At 42.4% G+C, this 20,730-nt stretch overlaps 10 protein-coding genes across 10 annotated transcripts; 5 read left to right on the forward strand and 5 right to left on the reverse strand.

Annotated features, from left to right (window-relative positions):
- Positions 1–994: 994 nt before the first annotated feature.
- Positions 995–2,695, forward strand: BBBOND_0205130 (MIZ zinc finger domain containing protein, putative; the record flags this gene model as incomplete). Its single annotated transcript, XM_012912087.1, has 1 exon — positions 995–2,695. The coding sequence occupies one exon, from the start codon at positions 995–997 to the stop codon at positions 2,693–2,695; it is 1,701 nt and encodes a 566-aa protein (XP_012767541.1).
- Positions 2,696–2,838: 143 nt separating this feature from the next.
- BBBOND_0205140 (hypothetical protein, conserved) lies at positions 2,839–5,584 on the reverse strand (the record flags this gene model as incomplete). Its single annotated transcript, XM_012912088.1, has 2 exons — positions 2,839–5,240; positions 5,275–5,584. The coding sequence occupies 2 exons, from the start codon at positions 5,582–5,584 to the stop codon at positions 2,839–2,841; spliced, it is 2,712 nt and encodes a 903-aa protein (XP_012767542.1).
- Positions 5,585–6,952: 1,368 nt separating this feature from the next.
- BBBOND_0205150 (RNA recognition motif (RRM)-containing protein, putative) lies at positions 6,953–7,639 on the forward strand (the record flags this gene model as incomplete). Its single annotated transcript, XM_012912089.1, has 1 exon — positions 6,953–7,639. The coding sequence occupies one exon, from the start codon at positions 6,953–6,955 to the stop codon at positions 7,637–7,639; it is 687 nt and encodes a 228-aa protein (XP_012767543.1).
- A 285-nt stretch (positions 7,640–7,924) lies between these two features.
- Positions 7,925–12,308, reverse strand: BBBOND_0205160 (hypothetical protein, conserved; the record flags this gene model as incomplete). The annotated part of the gene is made up of 4 exons (XM_012912090.1): positions 7,925–8,181; positions 8,356–8,400; positions 8,435–8,651; positions 9,360–12,308. The coding sequence occupies 4 exons, from the start codon at positions 12,306–12,308 to the stop codon at positions 7,925–7,927; spliced, it is 3,468 nt and encodes a 1,155-aa protein (XP_012767544.1).
- A 790-nt stretch (positions 12,309–13,098) lies between these two features.
- On the reverse strand, positions 13,099–14,371 carry BBBOND_0205170 (membrane protein, putative; the record flags this gene model as incomplete). The annotated part of the gene is made up of 2 exons (XM_012912091.1): positions 13,099–13,621; positions 13,671–14,371. The coding sequence occupies 2 exons, from the start codon at positions 14,369–14,371 to the stop codon at positions 13,099–13,101; spliced, it is 1,224 nt and encodes a 407-aa protein (XP_012767545.1).
- A 254-nt stretch (positions 14,372–14,625) lies between these two features.
- On the reverse strand, positions 14,626–16,667 carry BBBOND_0205180 (hypothetical protein, conserved; the record flags this gene model as incomplete). The annotated part of the gene is made up of 4 exons (XM_012912092.1): positions 14,626–15,839; positions 16,057–16,081; positions 16,114–16,308; positions 16,392–16,667. 4 exons carry the CDS (start codon positions 16,665–16,667, stop codon positions 14,626–14,628), a joined length of 1,710 nt encoding a protein of 569 aa, XP_012767546.1.
- A 368-nt stretch (positions 16,668–17,035) lies between these two features.
- On the forward strand, positions 17,036–18,444 carry BBBOND_0205190 (WD domain, G-beta repeat containing protein, putative; the record flags this gene model as incomplete). The annotated part of the gene is made up of 3 exons (XM_012912093.1): positions 17,036–17,458; positions 17,531–17,918; positions 17,957–18,444. 3 exons carry the CDS (start codon positions 17,036–17,038, stop codon positions 18,442–18,444), a joined length of 1,299 nt encoding a protein of 432 aa, XP_012767547.1.
- A 193-nt stretch (positions 18,445–18,637) lies between these two features.
- Positions 18,638–19,249, forward strand: BBBOND_0205200 (hypothetical protein, conserved; the record flags this gene model as incomplete). Its single annotated transcript, XM_012912094.1, has 1 exon — positions 18,638–19,249. The coding sequence occupies one exon, from the start codon at positions 18,638–18,640 to the stop codon at positions 19,247–19,249; it is 612 nt and encodes a 203-aa protein (XP_012767548.1).
- An 83-nt stretch (positions 19,250–19,332) lies between these two features.
- BBBOND_0205210 (hypothetical protein, conserved) lies at positions 19,333–20,142 on the reverse strand (the record flags this gene model as incomplete). The annotated part of the gene is made up of 2 exons (XM_012912095.1): positions 19,333–19,664; positions 19,797–20,142. 2 exons carry the CDS (start codon positions 20,140–20,142, stop codon positions 19,333–19,335), a joined length of 678 nt encoding a protein of 225 aa, XP_012767549.1.
- A 145-nt stretch (positions 20,143–20,287) lies between these two features.
- On the forward strand, positions 20,288–20,716 carry BBBOND_0205220 (hypothetical protein; the record flags this gene model as incomplete). Its single annotated transcript, XM_012912096.1, has 2 exons — positions 20,288–20,413; positions 20,603–20,716. 2 exons carry the CDS (start codon positions 20,288–20,290, stop codon positions 20,714–20,716), a joined length of 240 nt encoding a protein of 79 aa, XP_012767550.1.
- Positions 20,717–20,730: the final 14 nt, after the last annotated feature.

Below are 20,730 nucleotides of genomic sequence, written 5' to 3' on the forward strand. Positions count from 1 at the left end.
ATTGCTTAAATTGCGGAGAAAAGGAGCAATAAAACTGCTAAAGAAAACTTCGTGAAGCCCAACCACATGTTCTAATATAATTGGGTAATGTCCTTTATATGATCACAGATTGTTGGATAAGTGGAGCAAATTGCCAATCCTCCTCGCGTATCACACAACGAAGTACGCATGATGCCACGGGAGTTGTTACGATCGGTGTGACTAGTTTACTGTAATACTAACGATTATTTATCAAATAGAGCCATATAACCGCATGACGATGTATTTTAACAACACACCCTTAGCGACATTAAACTGACGCTAGTTCGTTACGATTATGCTGCGACACTAATCGTCCAAGTATTTTTAAATATGCCCTTAAGAAGTGCATCCTAATAATCACTGGGCCATATTTATGTACCAACTTCTGGTCTTGTCTTGTAGGTTGTTACACATTACCAAACGTGAGACAGTTGAAAGGACGGCTGGCGGTCAATAATATACTGCAATGTGAGTTATTTGTCATAGATTTACGAAAAGTCCTTGAGGTATCATTTGAACGTGGTTTTTGTGTTCTATTCTCCCGAGTATGTCGCTGAACCGAGTTATATAGGCCATTTTTACAGGTGTATAGTACACTACGAGAAATATATATTCCGCCTATGTATTTAAGATTGGGTGCGTTACATTCTGCTGGTTATATCGCAACCTGCTTCTATGCCTTAGCGGGAGATCGGATAATACGATTGACTGTTTACGGCTCAATTATACAATTTCACATCACACGCAGTCATCCTCCTGAAGACAAAAAAATGTCAATATTATCTACCCAACCGTAGGAACCATGTAGAAAACTCTCAGATCCCCAGCTAATTACTGGTTTTGACATGACCAATTCCTGATAGGTTTACAGAGAATGGTAACAGGTTGCGTGCCAATTATACGATGTCTCCGGTTACTGGTATGTTTTAAGCACGATGCATGAGGCTACTACTGGTTATCAACGCGCTTAAGAATGTTTACTGATACCAATCTTCCTTTGGACTTCACGTATTGTCTTTGCTATGGCGAATACGTAGATCCATCCGATAAATCGGCCCCTCTGATTTGTAGATCATGTGAGAAACTCAGCCATCGACACTGCACATGTTATGTGGGTCCAGATCACGATTTCGAATGTTTTCTATGCCAGGTTCAAGTACTAGATCCTTTTAACGCTGTGGTTGAATTTTTGTGGTACGGTCGCATGGGAAACAAACACGAGATTTTGAAAATTTCTGCTCCACAATTTGATAAGTGGTTGGCACAAAATAGGGACGTATACGTTGTATCACTGCCGCTATCTAAGAATAAACTTGTTCACGAGTGGCCAAAGACTTTCGAATTAAGAATCAACAATGAACTCGTGCATGTAGTTAAGGCACCAAATTGGGGACACACTAGAAGAGACAACCCTATAAAGGTAACTTACGCAATGCATACAGGTGACAACATGTTAGAATTATCTAGCACTACGTACGATGACCCAGTGTCGTTTTTCTTAATCGTAATAATGGTTTCAAAGAGAATTTCCGTTGAAAGGATTATTGAGACAATTAAAAAAAGGCGAACTATTACGGTTTTCGAATCGAAGCGCAGAATATTGGAGTTTCTAAATACACATTTCGAGGACGACGATGTAATATGCGTCAAAAACAATAGGGTTGAATTAAATTGCCCGCTTACGTTGGATAGAATTGAGTTGCCAACGCGGGGGAAACTCTGCAAGCATATACAATGTTTTGACTTGAGTGCTTACCTTCAGGTTATGCAAAATATGTCCACATTCAATAAGCGGTGGAAGTGTCCAGAATGCCCATTAACAGTGAAGCCGATGGATTTGGTAATCGATGGTTATATGCTTGAAATCTTAAAGTCTACTCCACAAGGAGCGTCCACAGTGGAGTTGAATGAAACGGGAGATTACAGGGTAGTCAATTGTTCTAGCATGTGCAAATATGTAAAAGGCCCCGCTGAGTTGGGCAAAACAAAAAACAGGGATTGTGCAACAATACAAGGCGATAGCAGCACATTTAACAACGATCACGTCTCATCTGATAGCGGAATTGGAGAGTTACATACACATTTTGGCTCAAAACGAAGCGGAACTGACGATGTTTTCGTAAAGGTAGAAGGCGGCATAAATGTAGGTTATATTATTAACTCGGACATGAGTGACCTGTTTTCTGCCAATACATCAACTGAATGCACACCTAAAGAGCTGTTGATTTGTCTGGAATCCTCTGATGGGGAAGAATATTCTAAAAACGGCGCGCAACGGCGGGTGGAAAGTCAGCAACCCACGTGTGATAAACGTGACGAGAATCTGTGCGACGCGTTTTCTCAAGCAAACTCAAACGCTTTAGGTAAATACGCAAGTGAGGTTGCGAGCGGAAATAAATCGTCTAGAGGACAACTACAGGCGTACGGATGCCCAAAGTCTACCCTGTCACAAAGGCTCAGCAATCTGCCGCAAATAGCGGGCGACGCCCACATCACTAAAAGCATAAAACGCATTACAACCGACACATATGCGAGTCAATCGTTTATGCCTGTATCGCCCTCCACAGGTAGCGCTGTGACTGCAAAAACATGCGAACATCCGGCATTGATGAAACGGTCTAAACAAAAAACTGCGCTGGATATTAGTGCGCTGAGGTTTGGTTTTTTTCGTTAATATGGTTGGTCCTATACTTCTCATGCCTGTGAGGGGCAATTAGATGTTTTAATGCTTCCCCTTCAGCGTTTTATACGCTTTGAGTGGATCCACATATTTGGCAAACATACGCGAACCTATAACAGCAATTAAGTAGCGTACATTCAACGACATACCGTTCTATTGTTGCTACCTTGTAATAATGCCGTTATTTTTATAGGTATGGGGTATACCGTAGGTATTTCATGTGTTATATGAAGTTTGACCGTGATGGCGCATCCTTGCTTGTATTGGCTTCTAAATGACTGGGACAAAATCCCCTTTCGTCGTCCCATTTCCATCACAGTAGGACCACGAATCCTGACTAACATATCAGCGTCCCGTATATTCGTCTGGACGCTTCTCACAACCAGAGCACCTGTGTGGGACGGGAATGCTATGCAGTCAACATCATCGATCGCCTCTAATTCGTCAGTCCAAAGTTGTGAAAGGTTGCCATAGTAGGAAAATACGGCATGGGCTCTGAATATGTTTGATCGTTTCGTCTTCATTTTTAAGGACTCATCCTGACGGATTTTGCATTCCGCATCTTTCACTAAATTATACGCTGAACACGATACGCGGTCGTAGACACTTTTAACCGTTCGCTTATGTTTCGACGACATTATAATCCGATCTGTAGTGCAATCAACGCATTGGCATTTTTTTCCTGTATCTGAGTTTGTCCCTATCTTGACCTCGTTTTGTATTGCATCGATGGCCTTTTGTATTTTGAGGATTCGACATATACGTCTTAAGTGGTGAAGATGTAGGTAGACAACTTTCCCCTTTAAACAATCGATATTTACGGCATCTTTGCTAAAACGTAAGAAATCGGAATATATTTTGCCACTATCGGCGAGCGTGCTTGTCTCAGAGGGAGTCATTTTAATATTTACAATCTCGGGAAATCTCATGGAAGCCTCGCTACGTAACAGAGCATGTATAAAATGTACTGTTGAACCACAACCTTGTGACTTTCCCAGAATAATGCCAATCCAGTGCGCAGCGGAGCAATGTAAATTCTTCGCAAATGGAAATGTGATATCGGATGGTCCTATGCAAATGATTTTTTGTCCAAGGTTAGCAAGCGTTTTTAATATCTCTGGCCATTCTACCTGCGCAAATCGTATCTCGGTCTCATTGTTAAAAATGGAGCTGGTGACGCATTGGATGTTCATAGATTTGGTCTCATTATTTTTTTTTGGTTCGGATAAATTATTAAGGACACTAAGCGTAGTTGCCTTTCCTTTCGGAGTAAAATAACAGTTGCCTATAAACCTTATTATATCAGTTCTGATGCGCACGCCACTACCTTTAAGTGTAAGATTGGATATTCGCCGTACAGCGCCATCTTTAAGTGGATACAAATGGGAAATAGCTGTAAGAACTCCCATGGCATTTTTTAGGGTTACTGCATCACTGACACAATCGGTAACCAGAGACATCACATGTTGCCGGTCCTTTTCGCCCAACCTTATAGTAACAACTACATGCCTAATGATGCGAATTGCCGTGTTCCTTACGTCACCACTATTGTCCTCTAGCAGTGAAAGCAGCCAGTACTTCGCATTGCCCCATATGTATTGGATTTCATCGCCAATAGTTATCCCATCCCCAACGGTTTTTGTATGGTGTTGTTTCGTTTGCATGGATGACACGGCTCTTGCTACCTCATCGAGTCCATACTTAGAAGCGGCCACATATCCTACAGGGAACTGTCGCTTCGTACAACCTACAATAACAGCAATATATGCTATTGTATATGTTATCTTTCTTATGAACTCCAGAGACAGTGCACCCTCTATCCCTATTTGCGGGCTAGTAATGCCTAATGCTTTCTGTAATTGGAATAGGAACAACGAAGACGGTTGGAAGTCCTCATATCGAAGATAATCGATCAGCATCAAGTTAAACAGCTCTATCGATCTTTCATGTGTATCGGTGTCACCATGTAATGCCTCTCCTGTGGGCTCCAAAACAATTGGGTAGATAGGCAACAGGGCCATTAAAATGTAGAACACAGACCTAACGGCAGATAGTCTGACGACAACCTCAGGATTATCTGCCACACTGCAACACTTTAGTAAGGTAGAATGAACCAAAGCCTGGAAGAGCAAAACAAGACTTTTGTGCTCCTCTACTTCCAGCGTACAGTCGACGACGTGTGGTATTATCGTAATTAACATATCCACGGAGTAAGGTGCAGCCTCTAGAATCCACTTCAATCCATCATAGCTATCGGTATTAAGCATGCGTGCATGGAGAGCTGTTATAACACTAAATTGCTCAGAGAAGACCTCAATGATCATCCGCACAACAGCATTTTCTTTGTCTGATTTTATTAGAAGCGTGTATGTGGATGCCAAAACGCAAGTAGTTTGATGGCATCCCTTGATAATTTTCAAAACTCTATCAACCAGATTTGGGATAGCTGCCCTTACGCCAATAAGGGTCGTTAGCAATCTCAGACGTTTTACATGCTTTTTGATGGAGTATATACACCTTTCTAGATCAACTAAATTATCTGCAGTGTATATATGTGTTTCAGATGGACTTACCAATCTTTGTTCCAATTACACCAATCTCGGACATAAAAGCGGCATTTTTTTCATCGATTTCGCCCTCCTCCAAAGAAATAGCCGTGACATCGCTGCTGCTGACAGACGATATGGAATCGTCACTTCGTGACACTTTTGAAAATCCACTTGAAGAGGATGATACCTCTGACAGGTGGCACGCAGAACCCGGCTGTGGCCCCCATAAATACGCATAGGGGGGGCTTATCAAGACAGGATTACGTGTTCTAGAGTCCTTACCCTTTCTACGTTTCCGAACATCCCAAAAGGCGTCTTCTAAATTCCGCCTCATAGTTCTGTTGTCTAAAGATATGAAGTGTTTTTTGTCCCCATTATAACCCTATATGCAGAGTTTCGATTGTTTATACACAAACAATGCTGCGCGCCAAAGAAGTGAGACGAATCCTATATGTAACACCGTGTACAACGAAATGTGCATAGGCTAACAACCGATTTTATATCCGCTCTCTACACTTGTTCAAAAGTTAAATGATACGATCCGCCTTGTAGTTTACGTCTTCGACGGCTTAGAAGTCATTCACGGCTTGATCGTATGCTAGGTAAATATATACGCATCCGTATGCATCTCTACACTATCTTCTATTTTTGGTTAGTATAAGCGTCCAACAAACCATGCTAGCTTTGAAATGTGTGCCGCTTTCGCGTTTAGTATCATTGGAAACGAATCAGCAGTACAATGTTTTGTTTTATTAATTCACGCGATAACACAGAGGAATGGTGTACGCACTTCGGCGAAGTACCGTGTTCATGATTATAAATGATATTGCGCCGAATTATTCAGGAGCCCCTACATTACTTTGTAATTTTCTCCGTGTACCAATATATTCACAATATACCCAATTTTCGTCCTGGCTAAATACGCGAACGCATGGGTTGTAGAGTGAACATTCACTGTAAAATTAATGGATCATATAATGTTTAACATCGGCATATTGCGTACATGGGTAACTTGCGTATTAGCTATTAGGCAAATATATGTGTTGATTATATATTAGACATGGCATTAAATCGAACACATTCACGCGCAAAATGGGAGGTTGCGTTAAGCAAGGTCGCTGACGTCATTTTTACACGAACTATCCGGGATACATTTTTGTTCATTCTTTTTAATATAATACGTCGCCGAGATTAACAAAAAAATGCAACCTTTATGCAGAATGGTAACTCTTTGGCCGTCTGATAAATATCTTGGGCTGTGCATAGTTACAGTGAAACAATGATGGGCCTACAGCCTATAACTAATAACGCATAGGATATATATATATATATATATATATATATATATATAGTCGGCTATATCGGGAATGCGTCTTTATTTGGTCAACCTGCTTGGTGTGTCTAGCGATTCTAATTGTCTGTGTGTAGCGATTCTCAACACGATAACCTCTCTGTGGTTAAACTATTATTTCAAACAGGTAGTGATGAAGTCGCTTTACTTGCCAGTGTCTGGTCGATGCCTCATTTAGGACTGTTTACCTGATATTTCGAGGAACATTCTCACTACATTGGATGCGCTTTCGTCCGCGTAGCCGTCATATCTTTGCGCGTTCCTTTGGTACACGTAATTAACATATAAAACTACTAATATAATGATCGCATTAGCCGTAAGTGGCACTTCACGAATACAGCCGAAACCGGAATGGATGATCGTTCGGCTAAAATGGAATACCCTTACACAGTGCCGAATAACAATGTCATCAATAGAATAACAGATGAGGAAGCTGCACGTATGGGCAGCCGGATGGCGGTAGGAACTAAAGGGAATGGTAGAATACACTTAAGGAAAGCAGCTGGAAGTGTATGGAACGACCCGACGCTAGATGATTGGCCAGAGAATGACTTTCGAATTTTTTGTGGTGATTTAGGCAATGACGTGACGGATGATGTACTGGCCAATGCATTTAAAAAGTATCCGACTTTCCAGAGGGCACGTGTTATCAGGGACCGGAACTCAGGCAAAAGCAAGGGATACGGTTTTGTTTCTATGATGAGTGCTGAAGACATGTTAGCGGCGTTGAACGAAATGAACAACAAATTTGTAGGTAATCGTCCTATTCGTGTGATGCGTAGCAAATGGAGAGATAGAGATATAGACTCAACCAAGAATAGGCAGGCGGCAGCTGTGTATCAGATGGCCGCTGAAAATTCAAAGACTTTGCGTAAGTTTAAGAAGCTAGGGAAAGCGGTAACCGGTGGCAAGAAGGCTAATTTGGTTTACGAACCCAAAACGTTCAAAAGGAACAAGATCTACCTCAGCACTGGTGTGGCTAACCGATTCGACAACAGGTCACGTGTGTCCCACGACCACTTGCTCGATAACATATGACGCCAAACAAGCTAGATGGTCATAGTTAAAGCGTATGTCTGCCCGGTAAAACCTGTTCGAGATATATGGCAGGTTAATCACGAGTATAAAGAGCGTGAATCCGGGAATAACATGAAACCAATTATAAGATGCACAGGCGTGACATAATACCGACATCTAACGCATCACCGATGTTTTGAACATACTTAAATAATCTTTCATGTTGTGTTCATGATGCGTGTTTAATCTGCCGATGGGTATTTTCAGCCATACTACACCCCGCCCATTCTTAAGCTGTACTCTGGTTCAGTGAAGATTTGCAACCAGCACCGGAGGCGTCTTGACATTGGCGTGTTGTCTGAATACATGAGGGTATTGTATCCCAGGGTGGTTCTCTATGAGGTAACTCTCTTTAAGCTTGAAGAGATAGTCCTTTATTTCATTTACGTTAAAAGGGTGGTCATGCCCTTTATCGAAATATCTCGATTCATATGTCATCAAAGACATCACTGCCGCCGGACGTTTTCCTGGGTTGTATACCGCGCTTAAAATGCGGCATTTCGCTAACGCGTGATAAGGTGCACAATCATAATGATATCAATTGTACAATACATTTTTGGCCATACGACACATAAGCACTAACGGCACGGCTGATAGCACTGAGAACATAATCAAACAAAATGTTTTAAACGGCCTCTATAATCGGCGAATAACACGGCAGCCTATGCAACACCTACGCGAATTCAACCAATAACGATCGAGTCTTTCTCTGGGAGGTGTATCTGCGCACTGTAACCAACTATCGTAGCAACCAACCATATATTCTAGAATGCCACATAAAGAAGGCAATCGACGCCATAGCAGTCCACGTACACCCGAAGATTAGGAAGTTTCGGCTAGAGAATTGCGCCTCGAAGAACTGCCGCCACAATGGTGTTCTTGTGTAATTAGGCGGCTCTATAATCCATCTGGGTTTCACTAGTGTTGGGAATTCGACGTTTTTCGATAAAGGGGCTGGCGCCGTTGCCAACGACTTTCCCGAGAGGCGAAACATTTTGATGTAGCACTGTTGATAGTAAAAGCGGCATCTGAAGAAGCCTATATTAGCTAGTGAGTTTACACACCTTAACACCAACTTATGTCCTAAAGAGTTAACGAATACGCAAGGGCCGCACAGCTGAACCCCTGCGCGCAGAGGATTCTACTTTCGTGTACGATTCGCGTCAATGCAACACCACATCCTACACAATGTTATTGCAATAAATCAATTCCATGTGAATCAGTATTTTTGCTGAAACGCCGCTAATCTCAGAGGACGCGTCAGGCAGGTGCCAGCCGTAGTACAATTGGAAATCCAACCTACCACTTTTGCGATTGCGAAGAAGTGGAACCCACAACGCGATGAGCTATGTTGTAGCATATAACACCCACGTGAAAGCCTGTAACAAAACGTCAAGGGATGCCAAGTGCAGTTATGTGACGATGTATCTGTCGATTCCCGAATATATACGACAACTTTACGGAAACGGGGGAAAGTGACGTAGTCAGCGTAGCATGTGCACATCTATTTTAAAAATAAGTAACGTTTCGTTGACACTAGACGTTCACGTTTAATGACATTAGGCTGCAGCGCAGTATTAAGAATTTACCATGTACATATTGTTACTGGTGGTAATTAATACGATCATGATCCCCTGAACAAATGATTCACCGCTGCCGGTGCTACCCTGAAAACAAAGACATTACCTCTTCGCCTATCTAACCGTGTTTGACGCTGGTCTGCTCGTATCTTCATCAGAATTACCTCTCTTATATCATCCATAATTTCACGCTTCATTTGATAGAGAGAGTGTTTCAGGAAGTCAACATTAGTATCTATCATTGTTGTGTCTATAACATCCATATCTAACCAAAGATGTCTGCTCTCTACTCCAAGGTCTTCACTTAGCCTAGCAAGGCGATAGGGTTGCATGTCGTCAGATATCTTTGAACTATTTCCTACAACGTAGTTCTGGGATGGTGAAATGATAGAGTTGTTAATGGTTTCTCTCTTTAGAGCGCCTGATCCTTGGCCGGGTGTCATGTCAATTGAAAGTGACCCTTCACCAGGATTTCGCCTGGATAGAGCAACTTTACCCTTGTACATGGTGTAACTTGACACGAAGGGCAATTCTGTTACGTTCTGGTTGTTTTGCATTGGCAAGCAAAGCCCGGATGCCTCAAGTTCGGGGACTATCTCATCCAGCACCTCTGGAGTAGTACACATAGCAAAAACTGACATTCCCAAGGATATCTCCCCATTAAAAAGTTCTGCCATGGTTAAACAGTGGTCCCTTGTATCCACATACATCACAATATGATCGCAATAGCTCCGAACTAGGAAATAATCATGATCCCTAAACCTTTCCATGGGGTAATCTGGATTGAGAAGCATAAGAGTGTCCATACGAATAGGTACACTTTTACAATGAGATGTTGCTTTGTCAGTTGCATAACTGTTGCTTGGTGTTGCTTGATTATCAGTGCCCAGCACCTGAAGGATTAAGCCCTTTTGTATTGCAGCCCTAAAGACCTTAAAGAAAACGCGCGCTCCGCACGAGTGCACTATAATGTGAACATTTTTTATTCCCATTCCCAACAATTCGCTTAAGAGTTCACAAAATGATTCCTCCAATCCAGGATGTTGCGTTATTCTTTTTGCCTTGTGGTAGGCAATAGCGCCAAGAGGTCCCCAGTGCTGACCGTCCCAATTAAACACAAATGGTAAGACGTAAGGAGGTAGTTTTGAGAATGACACAAGGTGTGCCATCTGTGAGCATGCTTCATGCAGACTCACATTGTAACCGTGAATGTATACCACTGCCTGATCTGCAATACATCCTTTTTTGCCAAACGTTCGAATAGGGGCCCACCCTTTAACCATGATTTGTGGGGCGGTTGCATTAACCTGATCCTCCCAATCATCTTCGTCCAAAAACAAATGTGAAATGGCATCTTTGCCGTGAGCCGGATGTGATACGTTAAGCAATCCTCGATTTGCTCTCATTTTGAGATATCCGCCGGGTGTGTGTTCGCGGTTAATCTGGTCATCCTCAGTTGCATCATCTGAACAATTTTTGTTGTTTGATAATTCATTAGCCTCCAAATTACTGTACATACGATGAGTGCTATTGTTGCCGTACTGTTGGTTTAACCTACTCAACATACCCATACCTCTATTAGCCGTAAGCTTTATTGTTATTTCATCACAAGTTTTGACTTCAGAAGTATCACATGTTCTCTTATACCCATCTAAACGCAAAGAGTTCGACAATTTGTCTATATAGACGGTAATGGTTGACGTGTTTGTAGGCATATTGAGGAAAAATTGCGACCTCAACATTCTGACGCACCACTTGAACGATGCACCTTGGATATCAGCGAATCGGCCATTTAAAACGTTAAAGAATTTGCAATGCTTATACAAGCCGCCTGGGTTGTGATTATTTTTATCATTGTACAATGGGTTGAAAAAATACGTTAACGGAAATTCACGAAAGAAGTTCCCAGAGATTGAACACTCCGTTGATGAAACGCCATACCTTACTTTACCATTTGGCCGTCTTGTATCCGTAATAAATGCAACCCTTGTATTAACAAAAATGGATCCAGATCCTATTTCTTGTGAGCTAAACGGGCCGATTGGATAACCATGCCACCAATATCCTTGCAACCTCTCTCCATAACCGTCATCCTCTAGCCATTCTCCATAACCGTGTGGCTGCTCGTTCTCATCTACTTCACCTCTGTATCTCATTTGGTGCGAAAAAGGTGTATCACCCTTGGTAATGCCATCGGTTGCGAATATTTTCTTGAGCAGCCACCGTAACCAACGGTAAGACACCCTATAAATACAAGTACACAGCCCACAACCATTAGATCCGCACATCACTGAGTAGTCATTGTACCTGGAAATAGTTATATTGAGGTTTCCCCCCCTTCGCATCCTTTCGAAAAGGTGAAAATGCTCCGTGCATGGGAAAAACAGCCCATTTAGGGCTAAAAGAGGGCCCAACCATATAACTATTCTGGTGCCTACAATTATTGCAATTTGAAGTATTGTATATACAAGAAGAGAGAGCCAAACAAAATCCCCAAGATTGATTACGTGCTTTGATACTATCATGATGATAAGAGTAGCAAACATAAAGAGATAAGAAATAGCTATGGGCCACTTGAAAGGTATAGAAAGCTGTATCCTTGCCAACAGAAAGGAAGCGAGAACAAACAGCGAAGAAGATGTATACGGCATTATTCCGTGCTTAATTTCTAGACCCATCACATACTTACCCTCTTCCTGCTTGAAATAACCAAAAGGAACCAAAACCAAACAAACACAAAATAGTGATATGAACAATACCTTTTTGTAAGACAGCGGCTGTCTAATGCCATTGAAACGTCGCCTCAATCTTCTATAGTCCATGAACAAGATCGTTTCTTGTATCATCAAATCCTTAAGTTGCCGTACACTTCGTCGCTTCTTTTGTTGGTCGATGGACCGCGCTGAAGGTGCATCTGCCACATCGTCACACGTAATTATGGGTACCTGGGCATCTTGCTCCAAGGTTTCATTTCCACCTAAGCTAGCTTCACCTGGAACTTCGCTTTCCGAAGCATTCGTGGCACGTGAATCCTCAACGTATTGCTCCATTCCCCAAAATTATATAAACGTAATTATGTGGTACTAAAAATAGGTGTAAATTGGTGAAATTGTTCTCTGCTTTACGGATTCCCTCCAAAATAGCCTATCCCAATGCGTTACAAGAGTACGACCTATATCCTTAGTGTAAAACCAGCCGACTGTGATCCTGAGCCTTACGAAAGCGTATTCAGCGAATCAACAAATAGTTTAGCTCCCGGTACCTCGCCGGGTGTATTTCAACACCGCATAACCAGAGTTTTTACAATGCTTTCCCCGCAACTAACTTACAAAAGGCAGCAAAAACTCAAGTTTTGAGTATTACTGGAACTCCTGGTGCGTAATAGACAAGAATAGATGAACGATTGACCCCGCCTGCGAATACTCACACGGTAACTATAGCAAGCGTCACAAGGTGCAATATAAACATAGTCGTCACATTAATACAAGATCTTGTATGTGCCTAATCATATTACATCGGACCACGATATGTCCGTAAATTGAACTGCACCTATGAACCCTTAGTCACTAATTAAAAGCGCTCATAGTCGGATACCATAGGAAAATCATAACACAGCAACACTACTCACCTCATACGGGCATATAGAGAAAGAATAATTGGCCAGGGCGTTAGTTAATGTGTGATGTTTTATAGGATTATAGATGGGTGTGTGTCATGGCACACTCCAGAAAACGCTCCATTACACACACGATACAACTCCAGACAGTGTGCACCTACACGAATAATATTATCATTGTGCGTGCCTATTACATTTAGTTTGGTTTGTGGGTATTTGTGTTTCTATTGTGATGGTGTGTGCTGGATAAGATAGTGGATCGCAGTACAGAACGCCGATATGGATGCCGCCACAGCAATAACCACTATCTTTAAAATTGTCGTTGCGATGTTCATGCTATTTGGATTCAGCAATGTGATGATGGCCATGTATCTCAATGTCTTGTCTCGAACGTTCGATTTTACCAGGTCGTTCAGCATATACGCTGTGTTGCAACTGCACAATTCCGCAATGTAGAATGTTTCGATTTGGTCCACCGATATGTGCGCGTTATTAATCATGAAATTCGCCAGGTTATTTGCCAAAGCGTTGAATTCTATTTTGGCGGTATTTTTGATGAGCTCCTTGTGGCCGTACACGATATCCATGATATTGTGATCGGCTGGCGGGGTGTCTTTTAGCAAATCGTCAAATGTGCCTTTCGGTATAATGAAAAATGGTAGTAAAGGAACGTCCTTATTTGTCCTGCCGAAATGTTTCGAATTGTAAGTCGTCAGTTTTTTCTTTACCAAATCTGCATTTCGATATCTTAAGGTCATCGAAACCACAGTTTTTTGCAGTCTAGCCACATTTAAACCTGATCTCACACTCCACAATGCGTTCCATGAATTTTATTTTGGCCTTTCCTTTTATCGCTTTTCTGAATCCTTCAGACAAGAAGAGGAAAATGGAAGCAAGTTCAAAATCCTTGTAACCGTAGAGTTTTGCTGCCATGTGTTCATATTGTGTACTGTGAGCTGATCTTCCTGATATTCGTATATATGACGGAAACATGGTTTTGGCTGCCCTACGGAATATGCCATTCCAAACACGATTATTGCCGTAGTCTTCATGTCCCAGCGAGTGGTACGTTGAAAGGTCTATTCGATAATGGCTGCGTATACATTTGGAGTGTTCTTGATTGCGATCTCCTTTTACGTCACACTGAGTGTGTTCGTCCTTTGCAATTTCGTTTAGTAAAGTGACATTTGGCCCCAACGAAGGCAGTGACGCAATCCACCAGACATCCCGCATACGTCGATTGTCTGTAATAATAACATCGTCACCTCTTTCACTGGGCTTTTCTGTAAAGCGATTGAATGGACATCTCCGAATAGAATATTCCTCTAGTTGTTTCACGCTTTCGTAGTTAGAACTTCCTACCGTTTCATTTTCTATGCTCAAGACATTCTCTAAGCATTGCTCAGAAGCACTGCATTTAACGAAATCGTGTTTCAATGACAAAAATGGTATGATGATGGCATAACAGAATAGTTTTACACATCTCGCACAGTCCATGTGGTTCAGTATTCTCAACTCTTATCAATGCATTTAAAAGTTAGTAGAAACCTCGCGTGTACAAGCTATTGTGTGTATATCGCTACGTTTACAAGATATGTCGGTCATAGCATATGTAAACTGTACACATCATGCCCACCCGACCAATGATCAACACGTCCCTCTCGAACTCGACCATTTTGTCCGATAACGGTTCTTTGCTTATATAGTGGGTTGTGTTTGTATGGTAAAGGCTACGTGTGCGATAATGTATGCTATTCGGGTCTGGGCATGATGATGTTTCCGAGGTTATCTCGCGGAGCTTCCTCGTACGCAGCCTTTACATTTTGCCGTAGTATCTGACCTATTTCTTCCACACATACATTGGATTTTTTACTCTTCAGCAACTGGGCGCCATACAATAGAAATGCGGTGTACATTTCAATTGCCTTTTTGAGCCTGTGTGCGTTGTTAGCATCACGCCTATTCTGGAAATGATGTCTGAAGCGTCTAACCCATCGTTGCCGTTCGACATACCATTTCATTCGGTACATTTCTGATTTTCTCTCAGTTAAATACTTATTGGTATCAATCCTGCTTTCAGGACACTCCACTGTTGATAGTATATTCCTTACGAAGGTCGTCTGTGCTGGATTGCCATATGTGACTGTGACGATGGTGTCACCTATATCATCTCCATCATTACAGTATTGGTTGTTTACAAAGGATTGTTGATGCGTCGGTTCCTTTGGAAGGGCATCGGATTCCTGATTCGCCTTCATAATATTGGATACATCAACACCCTTCCTTCCGTAAAATACATTCATTTCGTTCAACAATTTTTCGTGATTACGTTTCAGCTTTATTGTCCTAGCGACCCCTTCGTCGTGAATGTCGAAAAACATATCCTTGCTCAGACGCAAAATCGATTTGCAGGGTGCCTGCCACTGTCTGATACGTTCCACAAATTCAGGAGTGTCATCGTACGATAATCTCCTACCTAAAACCACTGCATCATATCCCATGAGAGCAAGCTCATGTACCTGGGCGAAATTAATGATGCCTCCTGCCGCGATTAGTGTGGCCTCGTCACCGATAATGTTTTTTATCTCCAACGCTCTGGTAGGCCTTAGAAAATTGTGCACTCTATCCCACTGATTTACCAGAAGGTTATTGGCGCCAAATTCTAGCGCCAGCATCGCTTCTTCTTTCGTGTGGATTTCAACAATTGGCTCAATACCCATATTAAGGCATGCGATGATCATTTCTTTCAGTGTGTTCCCCAAAACTGACGCATTCAACAAAACGCCATCCGCCCGATATTCCGCAGCCTGTGCTATCTGTATAGGATGTATCACAATGTCTTTCATTACTATAGCTGGTCTGATCCTGCGCCCTAATTTTCTGAGCTCCAGAAAACATGCGTGAAGTTCCGAAATGTGCCCGCCATAAACGGTTTCGTCAGTGTTGACGAATATGACGTCAAACCCTGGTAACGTATATGTTGAGGCGATAAACGGATATAATATAAGTTAAACACGTTAATGAACAATCACCCATCACTTCACATTAAATCTGTGGAGCCCATTCTACTTTTTTTATTAATAACTGGTGCCCAGCTTCATACGATTCAAATCTGGTTTTAATATTTCAAATAAGGCATGCAAATGATGGTTAAATTGTATGATGAGGCATCTTGTGATCACAATGTTGAACGTTAAAATAGATTTGCTGCAATGGCAATTTGTACATTACATACCTACTGATGCCATGCTCTTGGCTACATCGGAAGCATCTAAGAATGATAATACAGAGTTATCTAGCGTATGATGTTGCGTTGGTGTACGGCGCTTCATGTCAGCTATGACTGACAAACCATGCCCTTGCTCCGTGCTATGCCTCCTGAGCATTTCCCCAAGCTTGTGGTTGGCAGTGCATTCTACAAATTTCAGTCGAAGCTGTGCAATATTTGGTATGAAACGATGAGTTGTTTGCAATTCAGCAGAGGATATTAAATAAACAAACGAGTCTTACAGCTTACCTGTAATGGATCGTTGGGGTCCTTGTGGTCATCTAGGAGTCGCTCCACTTGCGCATGTTTGTCAGCAATTATCTTGTAAAAACGCTCTTCTGCCTTGTAACGCAGACTCTCATCACCAGCGGCCCGTAACGAACCATTGAATCTGCTTTTGGGGGAACTAGTAAAACCATAACCATATAAATGAGAGCGGCAAGTAGAAAATCTGCTACTTCCATGACAATATGCGTGAATCAAGAGTGATTGCGCTATCACAATCAAGCGGTATGTTATCGACATTCACACTCCTCTTGGGTTATCGTACTTATGCTAAATTTCCTTTGTGCGCGGAGCCAACTTGACATTGTTGTTGCTCAAGTTTATGGGTACTGCATTGTGCTTATATCCAGAATTTTCACAAGTAAAATTCTCCTTCCATTTGGTCATATTTCGCTAATGATACGGCATTTATCAGGTGTTGCTGTAGCTATATGTGTGCAGCCTTCCTTCGATATCGAAAGACCACGGGTGTTTAAAAATGACCAACACACTTATCATGTTTCCTATGTATGACTAATCATATGTGTTGATAATATTAGTAGACAAACGTCTTTGCACGATGCAAATGAACTTCCAGTAGCGGATAGTGTCCAATTCTGAAACAAATGATGGATACTTTGACCCCCTTTACAGCAACGTACCGCTTGAGACGTCTGCTTACCAGTTGTTCAGGGGGAACGCGCTGCGGTTGTGTTCTCCAAGGTAGAGTTGGATCTCCCTCATCTGGCGTGCCGGAGACCTCAAGGGATTCAGAGATACTTGTAACTGGAGGCAATGAAGGGCACATTGGCATTTGGATACTTTCAGATGATGGTAATGTTGACTTAGTCAACGAATTCATTGGTCACGATGGGATTGTTATGGATTTGATTGGTAGCTGTGTGGTGGATTCCCGCATCGAGAGCGAGGATTCTCCGCATGAGGGTGCGGGAAAGACCGTGTCAGGTATTTCATTGTCATTCTACACATGTGGAAGAGATCGGATGATCCATAGATTCGATTTATCAGGTCGCAAACTTATGACTTTCAAGGTAGGTTTAGTGTAGCTATAGCGTTGCGTGAAATAACGCGCCGTTGGTTAATTCGATTGCATTTCTATACAGGGACACGAAGATGTGGTCTGCAGCATGCAAGAGTTTTCGAATGGGAGAGATCTCGTAAGTGGCAGCTGGGATGGCACTGCAATAGTTTGGGATGCTTTGACGGGAGCAATTAAGTATCGCCTTGGTGGAAACCCATACAAGTATTCCGTATACTGCAACACGAAATCAGATGGCACCATACTCACTGGGATGACTAACGGTGACGTGTGTTGTTGGGAAAACGGGAGACTTGGCAAGGCGCAGAGGGTTCATGATGGAGTCGTTCGTGCAATAAGTGTTAAGGACAACACTATCCTGACATGCTCAAACGACTGCAGCGTTCGGAAATACTCCGATGATATGGATCTAATTTACACAATACCAGCTGCTCATCAAAATTTTGTGTACGGTATGTGTAGGGCATCCACTTTGCACTAATTGGATCAGACGTACGGCACTCAAACAATTTCCCAATATTTTTTACTTCTTCGGAGGACAAACAAGTGGGCATATGGGATCTAAGCAACGGCATCCTGCTACATCTGTTATCATTCGAATCATCAATATGGAAGGTGGGTTATTGTTTACAACCGACGCATCTGCAGGTGGTTGAAACGCAACGCCAAGGTATTATTATTATCCCTCTGAATGGCAGCATTTCCCTCTGGCAGCTCGCACAGGACTCAACCACTGTTCTGAATGCACCACAGGTAAAAGTTGTTGAGGGTCCAACCTTGAACGTTGCCCGTAAAGCAATAGTCACGGGAGGATCATTCGAAATGATTATGTTTAGGCAAGCAAACGGTGTGAAGGCCTTGGAACGTTTAACTGTCTTCAACAGAAGTAAATCATCAGCCGTAGGTTTACATGGCAACCCTGAACATTGCTATTGCAGATTTGTCTTTCAGAAAGCGATTTTAAGACTATTAATGTAGTTTTGAATGCTGGCAACGTGCCCTACAGGTATGAGCATTTTATGGTAATTATGAGGCGTACCTTATTTTCATATATTGGGCGTGCCTGTTATCCCGTGAATGCACCCACGGCACGATACTGGTGCTTGGATTTCATTCCAGATCTGTGCGACGGGATCAAATCATTCGCAGCGATTTTTCGTTTGTTTACAAGATGATACAATGGCCACTCTTAGAACGCGTCCCAGTATTTGATTTTTTGAAGGTCTTAACTGCAAGTACGTCTTGTGATAGGTTGTTCAACGGTCGCAACTCTGGTTTTACCATATACTCTTGCTTGTGTTCCAGCATAGACGAGGGGGGAAACAGCATACCGCTGCTCACCGTGGCACTTCAGGTTATGGCAAACCTTTTTCACCTAACTGTGCCTAGAACGATATTACTGAATCACATCGACACCACTCTAAGAGCAATTTATCATGGGAGCAAGTATCGAATCAAGATGGTACAGCAAGCGCATTCCGCATGTATACAAAATCTCATTATCGCATCCGGAGAACGCCTACGCAAGTGGTCACAAAAAATAGTTGGATTTGTGCATTGCGCGATGTCGGCATTGTGCGGTTTAGGCACAGATGAATCATGGGTTGGAGGGGTAACACTTCGTTATTGCTGTTCCTTGGAGACACTCATCTCCCTTGACGTAACAGCGGTTGGGTATGTAAGAGAGTCGGGGGTTCTAAAATGTATTCGTGATGCAGTTCCTCCCCTTGTAAACCACTCTGTGGATGTTGCGCTTGCGCGCCTGAGCCAAGTGGTGAATTAATTGTTGGATCGCACAGGGATTGTGAATACGATTTGATCACTCGAATCCGCACTGCGCCAGATAAAATGGAAGCGTTCTACAACTCACTGGTCATCTAAATGGGCCAGATTAAGTGTAAATGCAACTGCATTCGCATGCAGAGCTATCAGAGGCAATCGCGCTACCACATTGTACTCTCCTGTAGTCGGTATTCTTTTATCACACATTTTGGCTCCCTGTAGGTGTACTAATCCGACGATATGGCATGGTAAGAGGTCTATTTGATGCCTTTTAGAAAAAACGTCGAGTATTCTATACAGAGACAAAGGGGCACGCGCCCTTTTTCGATCCTTGGACAGCGTGTTAATTTTAAAAGTTAACACCTGATTGGCCATGCGATCTGAATCAGTAGATAAGTCTTCGGGTGTCCCGTTTCCTGCAGTTATATTAACCGTGTAGACAATTTTCGTTAAAGCTACATAATGGTATTACCCGGTACCAGACGCAGAACGCGGCGTCGCAGTCTAACATGCCGTCAAACCATATACTCCGTTGTTTTATTAGACACTGATTAAATCGTAGACCAATTCGGGATAAGCCGTTGCTAATGAAGTGTATTCATCCTTACCTGTTTCACAGTTGATACAAAAATCTTTTGCTTTAGCGAATATATCTACATTTTGCCAGTTAGCATATGCTGCCCTCCCTTGTGGTATCATGTGATAATTTGCAAGGCCACGTGGTATGGACAATATTGCCCCTTTTCGTCCAAGCGAAGGTGAGTCACAAAGAAGTATAACAGTCACTAGCTTGTCCGTAACCCTAGGGTATAATACGCGTCTCTCTACAGTGAATTTGTCGGGAGCAATTTTAAAGCGTTTGAAAACTGTTATGTATTTGCAGAAGTCGCCCATCTGTATGTGATATTAAAAGTTTGTGTGTGTGCCCCCAATAATGGGAGAGTTACTGTTTATGTGGAAACGACTAACGGGCGATGGTAGGCCCTTTCAGCTGGCAATATTATAAGTTATGAATCCGTGAGCAGTGTATCTTATTTCGATGGATTTGCACGCGGTGTGTGTCGCACACTGCTTTTTGTTTTTGCTGTCTTTGTGGACACCGGCTTCAATTGCCTTAAGGAACATCGCAAATGTTAGTTACTACTATGATATATCTTTATTCGACGTTTACATGGGATTTTAGGTCACCAGCTCTCCCTTCGGTCGTGTATTAAACGGTGTTTTTTCCAGTAATCCGGAGGCCCCTATCCCAAGTAAAGCAATCCCTTCTAATAGCTTGGTAAGCGAGATAGGATATTTGGGGCATCAGCCTACCACGTAATATGCGCGCCTCACTAAGGTCATAAAATTGCAGACGATTGAGATTCTTCCATCTGACGAAGAAGACGGTGACGGATTGTTGAACTTTTCCACCATGAATGACGTCTATGAATTCAGCAAGAACGAGGGAGGTGCCTTTATCAACTGAAGTTATCACGTTTG

Source organism: Babesia bigemina, assembly GCF_000981445.1.
Source record: "Babesia bigemina genome assembly Bbig001, chromosome : II".
NCBI classification, from domain to species: domain Eukaryota; phylum Apicomplexa; class Aconoidasida; order Piroplasmida; family Babesiidae; genus Babesia; species Babesia bigemina.